Source organism: Falco naumanni, chromosome 3, assembly GCF_017639655.2.
Source record: "Falco naumanni isolate bFalNau1 chromosome 3, bFalNau1.pat, whole genome shotgun sequence".
Taxonomy (NCBI): domain Eukaryota; kingdom Metazoa; phylum Chordata; class Aves; order Falconiformes; family Falconidae; genus Falco; species Falco naumanni.
In genome coordinates, this window is record NC_054056.1 from 69,939,729 (window position 1) to 69,963,640 (window position 23,912).

A 23,912-nucleotide genomic window follows, 5' to 3' on the forward strand; every position below is an offset into this window, starting at 1 on the left:
AGCTGACTAAAATAAAACACAAAATCAAGTTCAAGTAACATCACAGAACTCATGCCAGTTATTCTTTAGATCAGGAATTGTTTTGATAATTCAGGGGTGGACTTAGCAGTGAAATCAAGACGCCATAACTGCTGTCCTCAAGCACGTACACTATTTCTCCTCTTGTAAGGTACAGCTGGAGGACTGCACAGCTTTCTGTTTCCCACCCTCTGTCATCTGACCTAGACCATGTTTTCCTCTACCCCTTTCTGCATTATTTTCTTCACTTTTACTTACTTAAATCAAGTACATAAAAAAATGAGAAAGCCTGTTCTTGTGTGACATACTACTCAATTTGTAGCTCAGTTGGAGCTGGGTATTCCAGCTAATCTGAACATTTATGTTTCATCTGTGAGTCTATCATCTCATCATTACATAGACTTCAGTCTCAGCACAGTTTTCTGACTCCTGTACAGAGAAGCAGCTGCCAGGTAAGCGGCTGCACAGAGCAGGGTGTTTAAAGGAAGATGAGCCATGGGATTCTTGGTTCCCATTGCAGGGTCTAGAAGGTGTCCACTTCTTAAACAGGTAGAGATTGCTGCCCTTCCCTGCCCTGTGACCCAGTAGTGCATACCGTGTACCCCTCTCTCCTTGCTTCTGTCTATCATCTCATCATTACGTGGAGAGCGCACTGGTCTCAGCATAGAATTTTCTGGCACAGATGTAACATTATATAAAATAGTGCTCCTAGCATGCAGATGCAACTGTATTGAACATGTTACTGCCAGAAATCTAGGTATCAATGATGATCTTGCTGTGCAGTCCCGTATCAAAATGGTTTTCATATTTTAGACAAAAAATGATAGAAACAGTTTTTTAGATGGTGAGGAAATACTGATATACTCTAATTGAACTAAATCAGGTGTAATACAGAGCCCAGTTAGGCATCTAAACTCCCTGTAATGTCAACGGTAATGTGGGAACTTGAAGAATGTCTATCAAAATGTTAAGTTAGCTACTAAAAGTTTGAGGACTTACCAAACTGTCCTCCTGACACAGGGTATAGAGCCAAGAAAAGAAAGCATCATCAGTTTCAGATTAGAAGGGCAGAAGGTTCCTTTTGCTTTCAGGTTCTTAACATTGAAATGAACTGCCAGCATCAGTGCTGTCATCAGGCATCAAAAATGACATGAGCTAGTGTTCAAATGAAAGTATGAGGCTGACACAGAAAAAGAAGATCAAAATAAAAAGGTGCTGTTGTGTAGAAGAGAGAAAAATGAACCTCAGACTTTTGCATTTCTGATAAAATGACACATCATTTATAGACTGGAATGGGTATGTTAACCTTAAATAAAAGGTTAGCGTTTTCACATTGCAGTATTTGAGTCTTTTTTTTTTTTTTTTTTTTTTCACTGCTGCCATGTCACCTGCAGAACAGAAAATGTTTCTGGAAGAGGTACTTGTATGGCTGTTGCAAGGAGTTGTCAGAGAATCACTTGGAGCAATAGCAAAGCAGAGGGATCATTTTTCATAGCCTGTCAACTTTAGCCAGTTTATTATCCACTGTGATAGCAGAAAAGCAACATGAGCGTTCAGAGGTCACCAGTGCTGCTGGTCAAGCATGGACACATGGATGAGTGAGTCCTACAGTTTAGATAACTGTGATGCAAAGTCACTGGGGAAAGAGAAACTGGGTTCTTCTAAAGGACCATGTCTCTCTCTGTCCAAATAGAAAAGGAAAGCATTTATCTTTTTCAGTGGTTTTTGAGAGAAACTTACTGTTCTCTACTGAAGGTGATTTTTTATTTTTAGATTTGGAAGGCTTGATTTTTAGATAGTTGATTTTTTAATGTGCTTTCCCTGGTTTGCTTTTTTCCATCAGAAACAAAGGAATGTTAAAATGTATAAATCAACGTAAGCAATCACATTTGAGGTGGACTAATGATGGGAAGTGTCCTGCCAATTAACTTTATAGCTCCTGCTGTTCCTGTATTAGGTTACAGTTGTCATCCTTCATAAGCTATTTCATTAGTTATATTGGACATGGTCACGCTCTTTATTTTTCTAGAGAACTTTAACATATGAAAAAAAATTAGTTAGCTAACAGTTTCACCACTACTAATTGAAAGTTGTCTCAACATGCAAGACAGGTGCATAGCGTAAGACTGCATAGCACACTGCAGTGTATGCACAGCAATGACTTCCTCAGTGCAACTTTAAATAATGTGTTCAGTGGTGGCCAGCAGCAGATTACAAACAGATACAGGGATGTAAGAGGCAGAATTGGACCTGGTTTGAATACATGAATTGTGCCAATGCCTTTGATTTTTGGCAAAACTCCTATGTGCTCATGGTGTATTTCACAAAATACATGTGACATTTCCCATAGAGAAAGCAGTACAAATTCAGACGGGGACAAAGGTGCCATGCAAAGGGCAGAAGAGTCTTTAGGGCCATCATTTTCTGCTTGGCAGAGGAACACCAGAGGAGAGAAGGCAGGTGGAACTTGCACTCTTCCCCATTGTACCAGCAAAGAGAAGAGGTTTGTTAGGGCCCACACCTCATACAGAATTTCTTCTTTTTGGGATAAGCAGATTTTTACTCTGACCTAAAGAACAGCAGAGAATGGACCTTGCCTCAGGCCTTATGGTGTTATTGATTTAGGCCTTGTTTCAGCAACCAACCTTGAGAATCCCCACCTCCTCCACTTCACTTAACCACCCACTCTCAGCCCACATTATCCTTCAAAGGAAAGCCAGTTTCCCCTGGAAGACCACATCACCAACTCCTTCAGCCTGCCACAGAGGACGGGACCACAGAGAATATGCAAGGATCCTTTCCTTCCCTGTGCCACCTCCATTGATCTCTCAGCCTAAGATATCTCAAGGCACAGGACCATGGGAGCAGGCTCAGCAAGCCTGCTAGAGAGCTCATTTGGTACATGCCTGAATCCAAAAATGAAGCACTGCACAATGAACTCCAGGGCCCAGGATGCCCCTGCTGAAATTAAATTAGCTGAAAATCTGGGGCAGGGCGTGTGTGTGTGTGTGTGCGTGTGTGGAAGGTAAAACTTCAGTGGAAATGAAGTACAGGTTATGTCACGTTTATTCTTATGTTGCTGCACAACCCCTCTAGTCCTTTCCAAGCCAATTTCTTTGCAGAGGCTAGTATCTTGCTGAAGAACATGGCTACTGATCATTTTTGCTGCTTCCTCATTGACAGGCACTACGAATGGAGGAGTTTGAATATCTGACCTTTCTTCCAAACAGAAACAACATAAACTACAAGAAAACAACATCCTTTTTTCCCATCCCAAGAGCAGTTTTGCCTGCAGGTAATGGCACTGAATGAATCAATGTATTACTGAAACTGATGCATGATGACAAAGGCATAGCAGTACTTACTACTGAACCAAAAGGATGCAAAGCGAGAGAAATTCCTCCTTCGCAGTATATTCTTCTCATTCAGAACAGACCTTGCTATGCCTTAGACAGCTCCACTTCTATGATCACAATAAAGCATTTTTCTCTGCTTTTTTCATACTTACGTGTACTGTCCTCAGGAAATTATCTCAGTGAGCCACCCCTACAGGGAGAGACATTCCTGTTCCCCCTTGCCAACATGCCATTTTTTAGTGACTATGATGGGCAAGACTTTCAGCTGGGATAGGTCAGCATTACTCCATTCAGTGCAGGAGGACTGTTGCACCAGAACACCAACAGACAAAATTTTTTAAGTCATGAATCAAATGTTTAGGGAGCATGCAGGGGAAAGTGTGTGGGAGTACTGGAGCAATGCTTGTGCCAGCTTTGCAGATTTATTACTACAATATCATCACGGTCAACATAATTAAACCTCCCACTATAGGTCTCTTCGTCTATTGCATTACAACTGGTATCACTCCCACCACTGACAGCATATTTTCTTGACACAAAACAGCTTTCCATACACCTGCTAGCTCTGGGGTATGGAGATGCAACTAATGAAAAAGTCTATTGGAAAACTGGAGTATGACTTGAACTTTTGAGCGCTTCTTCCTATTTCTCTTCTGCCCCACACTTTCTTTTAATATTACCTATATTGGAGTGTGTGGCAGGGGGAATGGACCAAAGCACTTTATATTAGATTCTAAATGAAATTATTCTTCATTTAGAAATGAGAGATGACAGCCTAGACATGAAGCATTTGAGGTCAATGCTGAATTAACTTCTTAGTTTCACCTAATTAAAAATGTCTGTGTTCTGCTTTGAAAAGGAAAAAATTAAGCACACTGGACATTCCAGCATTTTACCATATTTACAGTATGGTATCCCTTCCGCAGGTAAATTCTAGTAGGAGTTACAGATAGCTGTCTTCTAAAAAACCCAGTTTTCTCATCTCTTAGAGCAGGGGTCCTCAAACTATGGCTCGCAGGCTGGATACGGCCCCCCAGGGTCCTCAATCCAGCCCCCGGTATTTGCAGACCCCCCCGCCCCCCCCCCCCCCCCACCCCCCCCCGCCGGGGGTTGGGGGGGGAAACCAAGCAGCCGCAGATGACTGCTTGCCACTGCATCCGCGCGCCGGCCCCCTGGTTAAAAAGTTTGAGGACCCCTGGTTTAGAGAGTGAGCAATTACTATTTTGCATGCACTTAATGACTGGCTCTTGTTTTCAACACTAGGTTCAGATATTTTAAAGATATTTTACCCTGTGTTTGATACATTTGGTCGCTAATTATTTTATTTCAAATCTGCATTAAAGTTTGAACTGTGAAAACCAAAATTCTTTCTATCAATTCAATGCAGGATGTCTGGTTTTGAACAATGCCTCAGGTACAACTTGACTTTTACAGTTTAAAAATAAATATTTAAAAACTGTTTCTAAAATAAAAGGTATTTAAAAAAAACCCAAAAAACAACAAACCTGACCTCCCCACCCTGTCTCAAACTATTTAGTAGAAAGAAAATGTTTTGCTACTGAGGAAGACCTGCTCTAAATTTTTGACAGAACTTGGTGCACATCCTGCAACTTTAACTATCATGAGGGTTCTGTATTCTAAAAGATTCATTAGATAACAAGTGATGCTTTGGGGTATGGCCTTTTGATTCTACAATCCTCAAACCAGAATAGCATAACCCACTGGAAGAAACAAAGAAATGAACTTTGACTGGCCTTTGGAGGATGCACTTTCAGATTTGCTCCATTAATGGAGACAGTAAAACTGAAGCTTAATATGAAATACCATGAGTAATAACCATGAAATTTGTGCACTGCAGTACAAATCTGTTCCCCAAATATTCTCATTTCAGAGGAGGATTCTTCTGGCATGATGCCTGGGCTGTTGGCCACAGCCTGCTTGGCTGCCTTGCCCTGTGCCTAGCCTCTTTAGCAGCTGGTGCTGCTCCCAGGCAATGCACTCAGCTCCTGCTCCCACAGCTTATTATAGTTTGTTGGGGTTTTTTTTCTTAGAAAAATATGTTTCTAAATTTAGTTTAGGGACATCAAGCCAGTTGTTGAAACGCAAGCATGTTCATGCTACCAAACATAAGCAGTCTGTGCGTACATTTCTACATATATTTTCTGCATGGAGTATTGCACTGTTCTAACCAAGGAATAGATCTGAACCCATTGTGCAACTGTTGCTTTGAATTTTGTAGTATTTTATGGTTGGTCAAGGTCTTCTAAATCTAGTAGTTCATTAACCAAAATCAAAATACACCACTCTTGAAAAATAAGAGTATGCACATGCACACTGGATTTGCATTGATTTCATTAAACTGGCCCAATCCTGGCATGATAACAGGGATATACTCACCAGAAATATTACTCCCTGCCTGTGTTGCAGGCAGGAGGGTGTGTGCAATGAAGCCAGTAGCTAAACACAGGAAAGGAAAGACAAAATCAAGCTTTTAACATACTTATCTCTATGCTAGAAACATCTGACAGGCAAGAAAATGTTTCACATTTAGTATCTTCTTGCATATGAAAGGGAGGGATAAGTAAAAATATCTCTATTCCTGGCTTTCAACACAGGAGGCAGGAAGAACAAAAGCCCTGACTCCAAAAACCTCAATCTTTAGGCCTGAGGAGAGAACTTTTGCATCTACATTTCCAGCAGTCTTTCCTCTTCTGCCTGCTTGACAGGAGATGGATATTAAAGACACAAGGGAAAAGGCTGTTCTGGTCCCCGTTCATTTTCACTCCACCTATGGTAGGAAGGGGGATAAGGCTGTTTAAAAGATCCTGTCCAGGAAACAACCAGGCACTCTAGTTCTCAGCCTTCAGCTTTATCAACCTCCAGAACAGAAAACTTAACATTGGCATCAATTTTACTTCACATTCAAGATCTTATTGCAGCTTGGGGTGTTTAAAGTGTTCTCTGAAATCAGCAGAGATTTGAAATTCAGCCATATATGCTCAGCACGAAGAGCCTGGAAAAATGAAGCATTTTCTAATTTAATGATCTCTGTGTTGAGGTGAAAAATTAGCTGCTCACCTTGGGGCCTCACTGTAAATCCAAGGCATGAAATTATTTGCAACTGCATGCCTTGCACATTACTCCTTTCCAATACATGTAGCAAATTTAATGTAAGTTGGGCTGGAGCGTGGAGAGAGGAGGGTTGCCCTGTGATACTCAGCAGTCCCTTCCAGCTGCATCTGCTAATGACAGAACCCTGTCCAGCATTGCTGAAATCAGGAATTTTGCCACTGACTTGAAAGGCAGCAGGATTTAAAATTACAATGCACACTGCTTATTTTCTTCCCCTTGACAATATGGCCAGTGCATTCTGGGTAGGAAGCTAAGTTTCCCAATACTAGTACATAATTTGATCTCTTGACAATAATCCACATGCAGCTAAATGGTGCCTGCATAACATTTGTGCATCAGTGGTTAAAGCATATCATTTGGAACCACAAAAGCAAACCAAAGACCAGCTCAGAAGTAAAATAATCATTAGGTGGGGAAACGATGGAAGTGAACAAGGCCTGAAATGCAAACTAGCATGTGGGTATCCAAGGATATTACAGTCATCTTAGTGATCGTTTTCAACACAGATAAAAAAGGATAAAGTACTGAAGTACAGAAATCACTCTGATCCCTATTAAATACTAAATCACAAAGAGATGTCTGAATACAAAAAGCTATTATTAATAAAGCTTCTATAGTGTAAGAGGCATTGAGCTCTTTGCAAGCTAAAGTGACTTTTGCCTCTTGTGGTTTTTGGGATTACAATTTCTATTTGTTTGCTTTATATTAAGTGAACTACCTGCTTCTCTTTACTCTTTTCTGTTATCTAAGACTCCACAAGCCTCCAATTCTGAAGTGAAAATCACTTTCAGCTGGAATTTTTCAGATCTTAGGTAAATATACAGCAGAGAGAGGTAATGGCTCCATCCCTCCACACTGCTGACACTTGTGGTCAGCATGGACAAAGTGCCTTTTCTTTCCCATCCTCTAGAGCAAATTAGGCTCTGTGAAACCCAAGAGAAAGGGAACTCCTGATACTTTCTCCTTCACCTCTAACAAGGATGTATAGTCGATGTGCTCTTCCAGCATACTGAATAGCTATGGCAATGACTCCATCTCCCTGTTCTTTGTGCTCCCTCTGAATTTGCAGCTTTTTGCCACAGAAGCACTGCCTCAGCAGGGCATTCTCCAGCATCCACTGGGAGATGTTTTTGCATAACTCCCTTTTCTGTAACAAATATTGTCCAAATCTGCCCTTGATACAAGACAAGACAATATAAATAAAACAATGAAGAGAGCATTTAAGAACCCTACAATTTGTTTCTTCCTTCCTCCTGGGAGCTGCAGTACGCATTAATAAAAATAAAAATAAAAAAAAGAACAAGAACATACATACAGGGACACAAATATATATCCTTCTTCCATCTTTCCTGCTGTCTGAAGGGTAATGCAGGAAATAACTGCTCAGTGTCAAGATTTAGCAGCTGTGCATTAGTGGCCAGCTGAAACACAAATTCACTGTCCTTAAAATATGAAGGTTTAAAGATCTCTTCCCCCTCGCTGCTGAAAGCCAGATACAGTGATCCTGCAGAGTCCATGCCCTCATTGCAATTCAGATTTTTAATTAGTTTCTTCCAAAACAGTCTTACAATTACCTATAATTTGTTCACCAGTAATTTCCTTCCTTCTTAATCGAGACACAAAATTTTCCTGGTCTGCAACAGCCAGAGTTTGTTGTTAAAAAACTGTACTTGAAGAATCTTTCTTTAGGTCAATCCCCTTGTTACATGCAGAGAAATGCACCAGAAATTGTACGGAGGAAGTTCATTAACATTTCCTTACAAACCTCAATTTCTTTAAAAATTAACATTTAGGAATTAGATATAAATGGAAGGAAACACAGTAGCGGTGATTTCTAAGTGGCAGTACATGTGCACTTTTATTAATATTCAGATGTACTGCATTAGCACGGAACCCGTATCCAGTCTGCAACTGGCACTTGTATCAAGCTGCTCTATTCAGGTTGCTGCTATGACAACTATCCGGAGGCAAATGTCAGGTCAGCTCCCAGCATATGTGTCTAGGCCGTAATTGCTTTGTCAGAAACCTAATAGCCACCTACTCCTACTCCTCTAACACCTAAAAGCAATGTTGTTAAAAATACTAAATGTTGCAATATTCTTAATACCTTAGTCATATGCTATTAAAGCACTGAAAACTCTAAACTTGCTTTCCTTTTATCCCCCAAACAGGAATGGGGGTGAAGAATGTGTTTAAAGTGTCCATTTGCAAACTTACATTCATTTATGTTTCAGTGTAAACCTGGGATCATTAAACTTTCTTTTCCTTGAGGGTTAGATATTATTGTTCACTCCACCATGATTATTGATATTTAATTTGCCTGGTTACGAATCATAGCATGGAAAATAGTTATAGCTGTCATCTTGATGAGAGGTTTCTTACAAAATGCATTCAATGTTTATCATAAAGGACTGCTTCACAGCATCATAGTTCATGGTAGTCTATGCACGGTGCATAAACTTGCTCTTACCAACTCGGAAAGCTCAAATAATACAAGATTAATTTTTTAATTGAGTTTAGCTTTCATAATTAAACTAGTAACTTCCACAAGACTCAGAAATATAACATGCACATTATCATGATTTTGTTTATCCTAATCTTACATCATATCTTTTAACCTTATGATTTTTTTTAAAAAAAAGACATTCAGTGCTTACATTGAGGGAGCTTTGAGATGCCTAACAGAGTGAAATAATTGAAGCAGAGATAGAGATGAAGTAAGTAATACTCTTGCAACGAGAAAGTTGTCTTGCAGCCATTTCCAAAGATGATCTCATGTGAAGAATTAAAGAAAGTCCATGTATAACTGGTTTGTTCACTGTAAATTATTTCCCATGTGCACATGCAGGCATACACATATCCTAATAGCTTCACTGTATTACCTCCCATTTGCCTCGTAGATAGTGATAAAGAATAGTTGAATTAAATAAAACTAAAGAAACCTAAAAAAAGTATTATTCTGATGTCTGTGCAGCAAAGGTATGAGGACACCACCTTTGTCGGCCTATAAAGTTCTTTTGACTGTTGTTATTTTCACCTAGTCTCTGTAATGAAAAGAAATTGAACCCTTTAAATTCACATTTAAAAAAAATGGAGAAACCCTCTTTTTATCATGTGTATTCTATAAAACATTGACTGACAAGCAGTCAGCGAAAAGCCTACTAATTTAAAAACCACCAGCTCTGTCTGAGAAATGCCTTTGTTAGGACAGAAGATATGTAAGATAGCTTTCATTTTCCTCTGAGCTTAAGCTCTCTTTGGGCTCAACTTTTACACTTGCTATGTGACTAGAAAAGAATCATACATTGCATGTCCACTTGGGGCGTAAGGATGAAAGAAGTGTACATAGCTCACTCCTTTGGCTGACCAAAAAATTCTGCACGCTACAGGAGCCCTTCCGTGACATTACTTACTGAAATGGAGGTCAAATTGCTAAAATAATATGGATGGAATCCAGGAAAGAATCCAGTCCACTGGCTTCGCAGTCATATGTGACCACTAGTCTCCTATAATAATAATTTCTCAAAGGTCCAGATTCCTAACTGGGAGACAAATCAACATGGTGTGAATGAAGCTACATTAATGTTATAAATGATGTGGCTGATTAGGCAGGACATCCATAAAAACGTTCATACACTTCCACAGACATAGTATTCTATGATTCAGTTATTTTCCTGCTTTCCCATATTCAGCCCCTTTCCTCACTCTCAGATGCTGACATTTTGTCTTATCGCCAAAACCTTCCTATTTCAATTAGAAGAAAAAGTGTCATTCATAAATTTTGCAACATGACAGCATACAAAAGAATCAATTCTAAACAATGAAACAAAAGGCAGCTGTTAAAAAACCACTTGTGTCCAAATAAAAATGAAGGCAATTTTTTCCTAGTATCATTCTTATTTGTTTGTCCAAAGGAAGACTTCACCTTCTCATCTCCCTTCAGGAAAGTAGAGGGGCAGGTCCTATCACATACTGATGTATACAAACTACTATTTCTGTTTAGAATTTTCATTGGTCTTTTTGATTTCTGACAGGACAGGAACAAGACTAATCCACCTCCACTTTACACAGAGTACCATAGGCCAACACCACTCCTGTTTTATGATAAGGTTTTATGAAAATTACACCACGTTCGGAAGAAGCAGAGACTGACAATGATTAAGCTCTTAAAACAAAACTTCCGTTTCTGTGACTGACACAAGTAGAGCCACAGAGCCAAGGCTTCTGCAGCAGCAGTGCACCAAACAGGCAACCCAACCTTTGTTCACTGCCCAGGACAGTAATGACAGGATGACTGTTTTCCAGATTTTTCTACTTATTTAACCATTCTTCTTTTGCCCAATCAAGACACAATTTGGTTTCTAAAGTGAAGGACACAACAAAATAAGTCATCCTGTTCACACATGTAATGAATGCGTGTAAAAAGGGCTGTATTTTAGCTCGACTTAATTTGTTTCACTAGTCCCCTGTCGATAGCAGTCCAGAATATCCACTTCGGAGCAACTGCTTCACACTGAATATTGCTAGAGATATATATAATAAGCTTCTTGAAGGATTATCCCAGGAAAGTATTCTAGGATATCACTCAGAAGCACAGGAAACCTTAGGGATTCAAATAATGCCTCTTCCGTCTCTGACTGAAGCAAGTCATAGAAGGTTGATCCAATTATTGTTCCTACATTTTTTATCTGTGAAGAAAAAATTCCACAAAATTCAAGACTGGAGTCACCCTTTTTCAGTATCCAGACTCAGCAGAGATGGTTTGGAGAGCAACACAAAAGCTCTGCATTGCCTCTGTAGCCACCGCCTGATCTGGACTGGGAAAGATCAACCAAGTGTCATGATTATTTCACAGTTCGGCAGTAGTGTCAGTAAACCCATACCAATTCAATATATAAGTCTATAAAATTTGAGCAAGGGAATAAATTATTTTTACTATCAGGCAGAATTAAAAAGTGGAAGTGACAGAACTCTTCAGTCAGGTAATAAGTATCAAACAAAACTTCTTGGCGCTTAAGCTACTGGCTAACCAACAGAGCTTGATCTCAAGATAATGAGAATGTACTGAAGCTAAAGAGAGCACTTGAGTAACATCTAACATGGTCAGACAGCCAAAGCATTGTAGTCCAAGCTACCATACCTACTAAACACATTTATATTTTTTACAGAGAAGTCTCAGAAACTGACAATGCTTTTATTGTAGCAGTTTCAAAAAACATGGGAAGTTACTAGCTTCCTGACAGGCAAGATCGCATTGATTTTCCCATTATTGCCATGAAAAACAAGAATTTTTGAAAATAAGTAATTGATGCCAATGACAGTAATTTTCATTCACTCGTTTTTAAAACTGAATTTTTGCAGGCATAAATTTTCAGCCTTGAGTTAGGAAATACAAAGATCACATGAGTGGAATTTAAGGCATATAGGTAAAAGGATGGTTTCTTCCTGCTTCAGACTTAACAATATCCCTAGATCAGGGCTATCTGCAGCTATCATAAATACTTCTAGAGAATCATCCATAAGATGCAGTATTTGTGTATGCAGACACACACACACACGCTTCAGAGAGGTTGCTTCTGAAGAGATAAGTTTCCATAGCTTTGACTTTAAAGCTGGTTCTTTTTGCTGAGCAATAATTGAGATGGTTTTCAATCTAAGCACTGCTAAAATTAACACCATAGGCAAAAACATGTTTAGTTTGGAAATTCATATTTTTTTACCAAAGTACAGGCTTCCATTAGGGATGTACATGCAACATGCTCAGAACTTCCTGTTCAGGGACCTTGTTGTGCCAGGGAGAGGAGGAGAAGATGAAAGAGCATAAACAAGGCAAGAAAAGGCATTCAGCGAGCTAGGAAGATGCTGAAGTTTTGTCTTAGTTTCAGGATTGGGCACAACACTCATTGTATTCTTATGCATACATGTTTTATGAGTAATATTCTGAAAAAGGTGGTGGTGGTGATGCAAATTACATCTCACTTTGAGGCAGATCACCCCTCTGGAGAATAAAAGGCAGACCTTCACTGTGCTGCGTGCAAGAAAAAAGCAGCTTTAATGCAACACTTTCATTCAGCTCTGAGGGGAAGCACTGAATGAGTGCTCTTACCAGATCCTCTTAACAATCTACTTTCCAGGACTGTCTAATGCTTGTCCTCTATTAGGAGATCTCTTGATATAATTTATGAAGTGGTAATTTTCATTATCCAAATCTTATTTCCCCTTTCCTCCTCCCAAATTTCCACTGAAGGGTCCTCAAAGCCCGAGTCCACCCACTGGTATAATGGCCAATTTTGAAAAGCTATGTTTAAAAAGGAAAAGCAGAAACATGTTAACAAGGAAACAAGGCAACAAAGCTTCTTTTTTTCTCCCCCCCCCCCCCCCCCCCCCTTTTTTTAGAGCTATGGAACAATCAAAACAACATGCTGAACTGAACGTTTTCAACCTTCTTACTCTGTTTAAGAAAAAATCCAATGAAAAATATTTCTTTTTGGATATATGGAAGAAAAGTGAAGGAAATTTAAAAGTAAGAGGAAAAAATAGGAAGCAGAGGAGGACAGAACTCTTTTACCCATAAGGCAGTCTCCCCAGATGTGAGGATACAGGTCCACTTCCCATGTCAGCATAAGAACTGATCACAGTGGAGCGTGTTAAACACCCCACTCAGAAATAATCTGGAATAATTTTCTCTCAGTCTACTCTGTTAATGTGACATACTTGGAATAAATAATTAAATTTCAGTGGAACTGGGACTAGAACCAAGGTCTTCTACTTCTCTAATGACTTAACTATTCTACCCTGCAGGGTAAATTTCTCACGGTAAGTTTTATGAAGCGACCTAACACACATTCCCATATTTTTTTTCCAGCAAAAACTATTCAGCAATCTATCCTGAACTCAAAAATAGTTTTCCAAGCACCAAAGCTACATCAACCCAGCTAACTTACTGCTTACTGAATCAAATGACTGGTGTTATTTGCAACTGTCTCCACAGTGTTCCCAGAACTCACTGCCAAAAAGAGGATAGAGCTGAAGGAAGCAGAACACAGCACCTGTTCTTCATAGGCAGCTTTGCTACTTTAACATCACGACTTTATTTAAGGTGGTCAGTTTGCAGCCATTCCCCCTACTGACTTTTAATTCTGTAATGAAAAACAATACCTCTCCCCTCAATGATAATGGTTACTAAATCCTTCTGTAATAGTAATACCACAAATGAAAGGAAAAAGAAATCCTATTAATATGCTTTTAGAGTTCTCTCTACAGTTTTAAAATTGTTTTTGTTTCAACAGCTCTCTGGCTCCCTGGACAGTATTATGGGATTCTCATTTAAATCACTCGAAAACTCTGCCTCATGCTGGCTGGACCAAGGAATCGAATCACTAGTTTTGTGCAAGGAAAGTAACATTTTTGCACAAGTCTTTTCTACTTCTCCTTGAGGTAAGCACATCAACATTGTAGCTTTTTTTTTTTTTTAATTGTTACTAACAAATCAGAGAACAAACAACCTGAATGAGCACTACTTCTAAACTAAGCCACACTTAACATTACAATGCTTTGATATCCCATGTGATTTGTAAAGGCAAATGTACCACAGTAATGAAAATCCTAGCAAAAAATATAACAGCAAAAAAGAAGTAGCAATATCCACTCTCAGATCCTAAACTATCAGTGTTCTAGGGATAGTAGTAACAAACCTTTACCCAGTTGTGGCACAACCAAAAAGAAGGCAATGGACTACGTACAAAAGGAAAATGTTCTTTGAAAAAAACGTTCTTTTCCACGCAAAAAATTCATCTGCCACGACAGACGCATATTTTGGAACAACTGAGACATTACTGAGATTTGACTTTGTGATAATCATGAAGACAAATACAGCATACTAGTCTTTGCAATAAGAACTTTAGACATTCACTACATCTGTGGAGTGACTAAATCATCAAAGCCTGGAACATGCTATCAGTTTTACTTCAAAAATTTGAAAGAAAATATGTAATTCTCAGCAAACTAAAAATAACTAAATCCTAACATGCGCTATAATAGGTGAATAAACACATTAGAAAAAAATGAAATAAATACTGATATAAGCTTTAAAAACTCACTAGTAAGGTAACCAGCAGCATTTTGCTATCTATCACAGTAACTTCTCTGTCTCAGGCAAATAGGTATTTTCAGAAACTTACATTATTTCACTTTACATTTACAAATGCATACACATTTTGAAAGAGAATATCTGCACAGATAAACACAGTGACTCATGGATACATGCACCATTTCTGTTATTTATGTAAATTACATATACTGTACGTTCTGTTCCTTTTAATTCTAGTATGCAGATTACATACTATGCCCTCAAAATCTACAAACATTAAAAAGCAAATATATAGCTTTCTCCAGCCGGACATTATAAATATACTAGCCATCCTCACACAGGTTATGTAAATATAGACAAAGACATGTTTGTGTATTCATTTAAAGAACTACAGTTTCTGTATTTTAATTACTCTTGCTAGCAAGAAACGTATAAGGGATTGCACCACCCTTCTGCATGGCATCCTATGTAAATGAGTCCAGTGCATTTATAAATATGGATGTGGTAGACCCCCAAAGAACACAGTACCTGCTGTCTATCCAACCGCATCCTTTTTGCAGCATTTCTGCTTTCACTCTCACAGGCAGAAGCCAGGATACTCTCTGCAACTGCTGAAGTAAGGTGTGAGGGAATAGGTCGTGACTATGAGAGAAAAAAGAAACAGAAATTATTTCTAGCATAATCCACGATACCCTTTTTCAAAGCACACAATACCATCACCTAGGCAGGAAAGTCCACTCATTGAAATGCAGTTTATACCAACAAAACAGGGAAATGGAACTTGTAAAGATGAAAAATGAAACTAGTTTGATGTTAAAGCTGCAGCCGATCCATAGATCCACGAGAAGCCCTTTCCCCCCACAGCTCTATTGTCCAGTGTGTTTAGTCTGGCTCATTAAGCTGTACTTTGAACAGACAGTGGAATATTCTCTGCATTCCAGCAGCACCCTGGCCGTCTGATTCTTGTTAAGAAAACTGAAAGGCTTTTTATTCTCTACAGCATGTGACAGAGATGAGTAGTGTTTTTTTATAGTCATAAAAAACCAAAACAAAAACCCCAAGTGATAGGGTTGAAACATCACTCAAAACATAACAGATTGTCAGAACATTTCAGAGCAGTCTCAATCTGTAGTATATGAATATTTGCATTCTTGCTACAACATGATTGATGTGATTAAAATGACTTTTTAAAAAAACACTGTTTTTCTTTTGATAATGCCAGCCTTCCAACATCGTACGTAGATATTTTGTGGTTCAGCTAGATACGGGGTTTTTTTCCAATTCAAAATATCTCATTACTGCCTTCATAGCATACTATGTTTTCGGTTAAAGGTGCAATGAATCCCTAAAAAACAAGGAATGCTAAAATCTTTTTAGGTCCATTGCTGGTTATGAACTCAAACATGATCTTTCTTGCCATTTCATTAAGAAGAACATTTAAACACCTTTTTTTGCTAATTACATGCAAAACAATCTTTCTGAACGATGCTTACAATAAAATCCATCTTTTTCATTAATATACAAAGGTATATACAAAAATATCTGAACTACCAAGAAAATAAAGAAAATGGGGATAATAACACAGGTAATGTGTTACATATAAGCTCATTCCAGAGACCGTAATTTTTTGAACCAGGTTCTGAACTTCCATAAATTTTCAAAGCTTCATTGAACTCAAAATAACTACGTAAATGTATACCTACCGAGGAACTGGCCATGTGTGTTGGGGTTTTGGGGTGGTTTTTGTTTGCTGTTGATTATTTTGGTGGCGGGCTTTGTTCTTTTTTTAAGAGTTTTACCTTCTTAAAAAGCATGAATATGAATCTGCTATGAAATGTCACTGAGTTTTAGAAGCAAGTTTTGAAGAACTCCCATTCAGTTCTTAGAACTGAACAGTTCTTAGAACAGATTCATTATATTGGCTCAACTGATTTTATGTTTTTTATAACATTCCAGAAACTGTGGAGCCCAACTGTTACTAATATTACATTTTTACCTTTAAAAATTAAAGTCGATTTATTGACTTTGGATCTGCTCTACAGAATGCCAGTTTTTAATCTGACACTGTATTTTCCTAATGCATGGGACTACAGTCTGTCTGGGAGCAGAAGCTGAACTAGCTTTTAGAATTAGACAGGGATTTATGGTTCTCCCTCACTAGTGCAATAGGCTTATTTCTCCCCATGTATACAAGAACAAGCTCTCTGGCATCAGCATGATAGCTGTGCAAGAAAGACAATCAGAGACTGCAATACTACAATAAAATATACTTGGATTGATTTGACAGAACAAACTATTGAACTTGTTTCCAGTTTTGAAAATAAATCAGTCTAAGAGATGAGGGATGCTGATGTTAAACCCTGGTGTCGTTACAGAAGTTAACATTAAAGCAGACAGCTTCCTCAGAGCTCCAGAGGAGGGAGTAAGTCTTTGCAGAAGGTTTTCACTGAGAAAGCATTATATTTATTATTCTCCCTCCCTAGAATGGTGATGTTACTCTGAACTCATTATTGCATCACTTAGCCACATTAGATCCCTCCTCACATTTGGTGGCCAAGTATCACTGTACATGCCAGTTTTATGTATGTTCAAGGTACATTGACTATGTTGGCTTCATGGAAGTCTCAGTGTGGTCCCGTAGCAGTGGCCACACAATGATGTTCTTGAAAAGTGGTGAGTAAACACCTGGTTAATTCCTCCAGCTCAGATCTTTAATGATTAATTAGAATTAGATATATATCTCTCAATAGATTTTTGGAAGGTGGCATATGAGCCAAAAAAGTAATGTTCTGACCAAAAAGTAAAATGAACCCAAGTTCCTACAGCTTATTTGTTTATGGGAGATAACAGGTTTATTGAATTATTTTTATAAAATAAAAAATAAAGAGTTACCATAAAGATCAAGCAGTCATGTGCTTCTCTCTGAAAAGGAGTGCAATGTGCTCACTGTTGAAATACTGAACTCAAAGTTAGTTCCTCCAAAAAAAAAGAGGAAATCTCCAGGTAATGGAGTATCTGCCTCTTGAAATATGTTTTAGTCCATAATTTCTCTTATTCATCACTGCAGCTGGCTGTTGATATGTTCATGTCAAGAACTATCTAGAGTGAACCTTAGGGAGAACGTAATGAATGTACGGTTAAATCACCTGGGGAGTAAATTACTGTAACAAAGCACAGGTGAAAAATCATCTGATCAAGGTTTGGTTCTATCAGCTCAGGCACAGCCCTAGTCTTGCACTCACTGAGAAGATGAACACAGTCCTCTGTCACTAAAAGTAAAGCTGTTAAAGAAAAGATTTTCTGTTCCATGAGATGTCGTATCTGTGAAATGTCAAAAAGATCAATTTTGTAAAGCCTTGCCTAAGAGGAAAAATTGCTTTGAAATATCCACTTTTTTTTTCAAAATGTTTTTTAAATAAACTCAATTAATAGCCCCATCTTCTAATCTCAGAGGTCCCTTTTGGTTTAGCTTAACTTCCTCATCTTCTACACTTCTGATTATTCATGATCTCTGTCATGTCTATCAGCTACAAAACCACTTCTGTAACAAGCTCAAGCATCCAGGTCCTTGCTGGATTCTGAACATTTCTCAACTCCCTGTCTAAGGGGGAGACATAAAGGCCATGGAAAACATGGCAAAAGCAACATCATTCATTTCTGCAGAAGGGATCCTGCAGATCTCAGCCAAATCAGAGTTTTCTAGCTTCCCAGGCTCCTGGGAGCCGAGTGCTGGTTCCTGCATGTTTGGGACTACAGCAGGAAATGTGGGAGCCAAGGAGTCCTTATTTCTGAGGGCTCCCTCCACAGTCCCTGGATCCCCAGCCTGCCCATTGGAAGCCAGGTTTCATTTTACTGGAATATGTCAAAACAGAAAACCTTTGACCAACTAACATTTCTAAAAGGGGAAAAAATAAAGGCATTATCAAAAAATTCCTGGTCAACTTTTACTGGTAGAATGCACCTAGTGTTGTTTGATACATAACATTCACAGCCCCAGTCTGGAATTTCTTTCACTTCACAGTGACGTAAAGCAAGAAATAACTGTACTGGAACTACTCATGTGTAAAGCAACAGAAAGGAAGCAAGCCTCTAAATATTAGTCTACCAAAACAAGCAATTCACATTGCAAAATTAGATGGCAGGATAACATTTTTGTCATTTTGAACAGCTGACAGATAGAAGAGAGGCATGTGAAAATTTTACAATAACTTTCAGGTGAAGAGATGAATAAAACTTACAGGGAATCTGTTAAACAGCTTAATACAGACCTTCTGAAAAGACTATATGCCTCTGTCCATCACACAGCAGCAGTATACAGAATTCTTTTGTATTTACTTGGAAACGCAATACTGCTTGTGACTGCACTAAAATAGCAGCCACATTTTGAACACACATATTTTTTTTTGGTTTTGTACATCTCTTCAGTTGACACAACTAACATTCAGCCTCTAACATGATGTAGGTGAAGAGCATTTTGACAAAAGTAGTAAGGGAAACCTGTTAAATTTCATGTACATGTGGATGCGTCTGTTTTTAACATCTTTTGAAGCAACCAATACTCAGGAAGTGGTTGAAATTCCTTCAGTAGCCCAAGGGATATGACCAACCCCCTCTAGTCTATTCATACATTTGAAACTGCATTTCAAGATAATTTAAACTTGATTATCGTGACCATCACAGAGCCTGTAGATGACAACGACGACAAAGCAACAAGCACACATAACCACCATATTGGAAAGGAACTATTGCATGGTTTTAAGATAAATCGTTTTTGTGCAAATTGACATGAAGACTTTATACACTCATCCCCTTATCGCTTTCTGAAGTATGCACAAATTATTGACAGATATAGTTTTGCAGATTTCTTAATGAAAAATCAAATTAGTCAATACTTCTTTGTAGTCAAGTAACTGTTGTCTCCTTTAAAGAACATTAAAGCTAATGAAGATTCTTCCATGGCTTTGGTGGTCTTTAGATCTGGCTCTCAAAAAATAAAGTGCCTTTCTGGAGTTACAGAGTAGTCCTGTAAGGTTGCTGATTTTTTAGTAGTTGAAATCAGAAATCCTTGGCTCAAATTCTCTAGAAATGAGCTCTATTAGTATAATCTCTGATTCCTTAACATAAAAGAGACTGGCACTTTCAATGTGCTGTAAAATACCCATTTGCATTATGCCAACTGTATACAATACCACCAGGTCTTCTGTTTAAAGGGAGGTAGCTTTGCAGGATCTTCATGGGAAACAAAATACCCTTTTGGGCACATTCACACAGTTTCTGTGTTTCTATAAGGAATCTAAAAACCTGCTATATTCTCATTTCAAGTGTACTTTTTCGGTAGAAATCTACCATTTACTGATAGAATAGATTGTATTTCAGTCTAAACCACTAGGAGCAGAATATTCACCAAAAATAAGTCTGCAATCTGCTGTACATGCTGTCCTCCTGTGGTTAGAGATGTTGTCTACCTTGGCATTTTTTGTGAAATCCAGTATTTATATAAATAAAACACAACGCTGTCATACAGAAGCTTGGTCTAGATACTCATATTACACCAGACTCAGTTATGGAAAAATAAAGCTATTATTTCAGATAATGGGCACACATGCACACCTGCTAAAATGCCAAAATTTATAACCTGACATTTGTGCATAATACTACTCTCTAGTTTAGGCCAATTAGTACTGAAAAGATCTTTCAGTATAAGGCAGTTGTGAGCGCATAAACATAAAAGTGACAATTTTGTTCACAGAGACCCTAAGATCACCTAAGTCCAACCATTAACCCAGCACTGCCAAGTTCACTCCTAAACCACATCCCTAAGCACCACATCTACAGGTCCTATAGATACCTCCAGGAATGGTAACCCAGCCACTTCCCTGGGCAGCCTGTTCCAATGCCTGACCACCCTTTCAGTGAGGAAATTTTTCCTAACATCCAATCTAAACCTCCCCTGGTGCAACTTGAGGCCATTTTCTCTTGTCCTATTGCTTGTTACTTGGGAGAAGATGTATGAACTCTAATACAAAAAATGTGAATGAGAAAATATTTTAACTATTACTCAAATTTGAAAAAAAAAAGCTCTAAATTTTCCACAGTGATTGGGCATCTGAAGGTGAAGATGAATGCCTACGATACCTCACTGACAGTAACCGAGTATTTCCAGAGGTACCACAAAGCACTTCTTTGCACGTTGGTGCTCCTAACAACATGATACTCACTAGTGCTTTCCTGCATGTCAGTTTTTTCCTTAGGTCCCGTAAGGCTAGTTCATTTCCAAAATGAAATAGTGCAAATACGCCACAACTCATTCATAATAAACTTACTAAGTTCTAACACAATGTGTTAAAATCCCCAACATATTTATAACAGTATGCGATAGCTAAAGAGAGTATTTTCATAGAAAATATCCAAAACACTTTATAAGAGAGGGTACGCATTATCTTCAAATGAGATTTTTTAGTGAGTGTAATGCAGTGAAATGTATGACACAGAACTTTCCTACACTACACAGTTACAAAGAATTCAGAAACCTTTCCACAGAGTATTTTTAAATTTACAGACTGAAGTACAGTACTGCACTCTATTGGACATACTTTTATAATTGTCAGTTAGTACAGAATAGTGAAATATGAAAAACCGGACTGGCATTTTAATGCTTGTAGCACTGCATTTCAGTCTGGGTTTTGATATATTTTGCTCAGTCTTGCAGTCTTGTGATACTCAATTGTAACACCTAGTAAGGAATTCAAAGATATAACTAGAAATGTTTTTTAATTAATGGCAGAAGAGGCTTTCTAAAATGTTCAGTGATGGTCACATCAAATTTTTAAGTTTTCAGCTTTAAAGTACATTTAATTGAAACATTGCATGTTGCACCTTGATTATGACAGCACCTAAATATATCCATATATATATATTAACATATTCATATTCCTGCCTAAATGTTAAGCAAGCAACACATTCCAATCAACCACCATTCTGCTCCTACTGTTGCTGCTGCGCCTGTATATGGGACGAAGTCCTGCTCCACTTATTTGAGAAAGCGGTTTCAGTGGAGCTAGCAGAAATTTTAAATGACTATGTGAATAAATAAAAAATATGTGAAAAAAGAATACCTGTCTGACCTTATCCACCTAAAACACAAGTATTTTGTCTAAACTAGTCATCTAGGATTCTTTTTTGTTTGATTGGAAAGACAGGTATCTCCAGAAGCTGACTCATGAGACAGCTGGGAACGAACCTCTCTGGATTGGTTTATCTAAGCCCTTCACCAATTACTAAGGGAGCCCAAGTCACCTAATTTCTCAATCAAACTTCGGTAAGATTGCCTCTGTCCCAAATTAATCGGGTATTTCATAGTGACAGAGAAGCCCAGGAATTGTCATGCTGAACTAACTCCTTCTGAGTTAGGTGGAGATTGGATTTGACACTCCAAAAGCAGTTTACTAGTAAAACTCCAGAGGACTAGGAAAAACTGAATCTGATTTAACATTATCTCCTGTTTCCCCTAAACAGACACTGAACTGGCTCCCTACCCTTAACCTAGTGGCACAAACCAGCTATCAAGTAACACTTAAGCAGAGGTATAAGAAAAACTGACATATTTACTACTTTTTTTCTGATTTAAAGTTTACAATTCATCAGGGTCAACATTCCTTTACACCATATATTTTTTCCATAAAAAGGTTTTTTTCCCCCTACATCAGAACTTATTGCCATTTTGGAGGGGACTGGTTTTCTTTGAAATGCAATTGAAAAAGTGAAACAAATATCAAAATTGCATTCCTATCTTTACATCTGTCACAGAATGTAGAAGACTAATTACTATCAGGTTGCTAGGTATTTTTTATTTTTTTAGTTTTAATTCTTTTTCCAAATAGCATGCCTTTTTCAAAGTTAACTACTTCACATTTTCCAAGGTTACTGGAAAAAGTATAACTTCTTCTGCCACTCTCTTTTCCAAAATTGCCGATATTTCCAAAAGTTATTTAAAAGCACAAGGTATCTGAGACAAATTTACAAGGTAGTTCTTAAAAGTCATATGAGTAATCACTTAATTGTTTGGGGTGTGTGTGTGTGTGTGTGTAAAATTTAATAGCCTTAGGGAAACTGTTTCTAGAATATGTTTTTTAAGGATGTGAGACCTAATGGAAAAAATAAAAATTTGTCAGAGAAAGCTTTGCCCTTTTTCAGCCATCAGACTGTTACATAAACTAACCACTGTCAAACAAGGGTAAGATGCTTAGAAAGTGACCAATCAACAGAGCAACAACTCTATTATTATTTGTACATCTTCATGTAACTGCTCTTGTGATAATTTCCTTAATGCTTCCCAGCTCATTAATCAAGATTAAGCATGAGTCCCTGGATCCACAGACCCTCATCTTCCTGAAAACACTTATGACCTTTCCAGCCATAACAGGGCTGGAGGACCGAAAAGCCATGTGACTGCATGGCCAGCTGGACTATTCAGCACTCAATTCAGTAAATAATGAAAGCTTCCCCTCTCTAAAGCTAAAACTTAAAAACAGAAGCTAAATGTCTATCCGGAGAAATCTTAACAAGGCAAATTTCAGAAAAGGTACCCCCTTCTGAAAACCAGTCCCCCCCAAAGTTTCTCAGTCACAACACAGAAGCACTCGAAGCCTCTAAACGTATTTTAAACACCTTGATCAAGATGTTCAGAGTTGCAAATTGTTGAAATACCTCTTAGAGCAAATTGGCACAACCAAATGACAGATAAAGAGCTCAGTTATTTGTTATTGCGGTTGGTGATAGGACAGAAGGGGCTAGGATGAACAACACAGGGATCTGAGGAGCTGTCTTCAGGCATAGTGTGACTTTTCTCTGACACATCCAAACTTGCTTTCTGACAATGAAAAACATTTGTGACTAGCCTTTTCTCTCCAATATATAAAAGCACTTTGTTCTTTGATACTATCACTTTGTATTACAGTAGTGCCTAGGAAGGAGGGTTTCCTTTTGCTTAAACAAAAGGAAGAATCGCTTTGTGAATGACAGTTTAAAACCTTGCTCTTGCATTAGGATACACACAGAGAAAATGACATAACTGTAAAAAGATACTGTAAGATGCAGTTTCAAACTGAATGCAGTGAGACTGATGATAGGAGATCATGAGGATGGGACAAAGCAGACAGTAGTAAGAAAATGTAATTATTAAGTCAGTTCAAAAGCATTTGATTATTTCTAGCATCTAAAATTTTTATGGACTGTAGCTAAATAAATATATACCACATATCCTCAGCAGCTGTCTACTTTTGTTTTTTTTTTCATTGGCAGTTTTCTATAGATACAGG

General features: G+C 38.1%; 1 protein-coding gene across 4 annotated transcripts in view; it reads right to left on the reverse strand.

Moving 5' to 3' along the window:
- Positions 1-23,912, reverse strand: part of NOL4 (nucleolar protein 4) — a 201,398-nt gene that overhangs the window by 22,888 nt on the left and 154,598 nt on the right. For all 4 annotated transcript variants that reach the window (XM_040587951.1, XM_040587952.1, XM_040587950.1 and 1 more), the window contains one exon: positions 15,124-15,237. In XM_040587951.1, the coding sequence (XP_040443885.1) occupies positions 15,124-15,237 (114 nt within the window). The remainder of the gene's footprint in view (positions 1-15,123; positions 15,238-23,912) is intronic.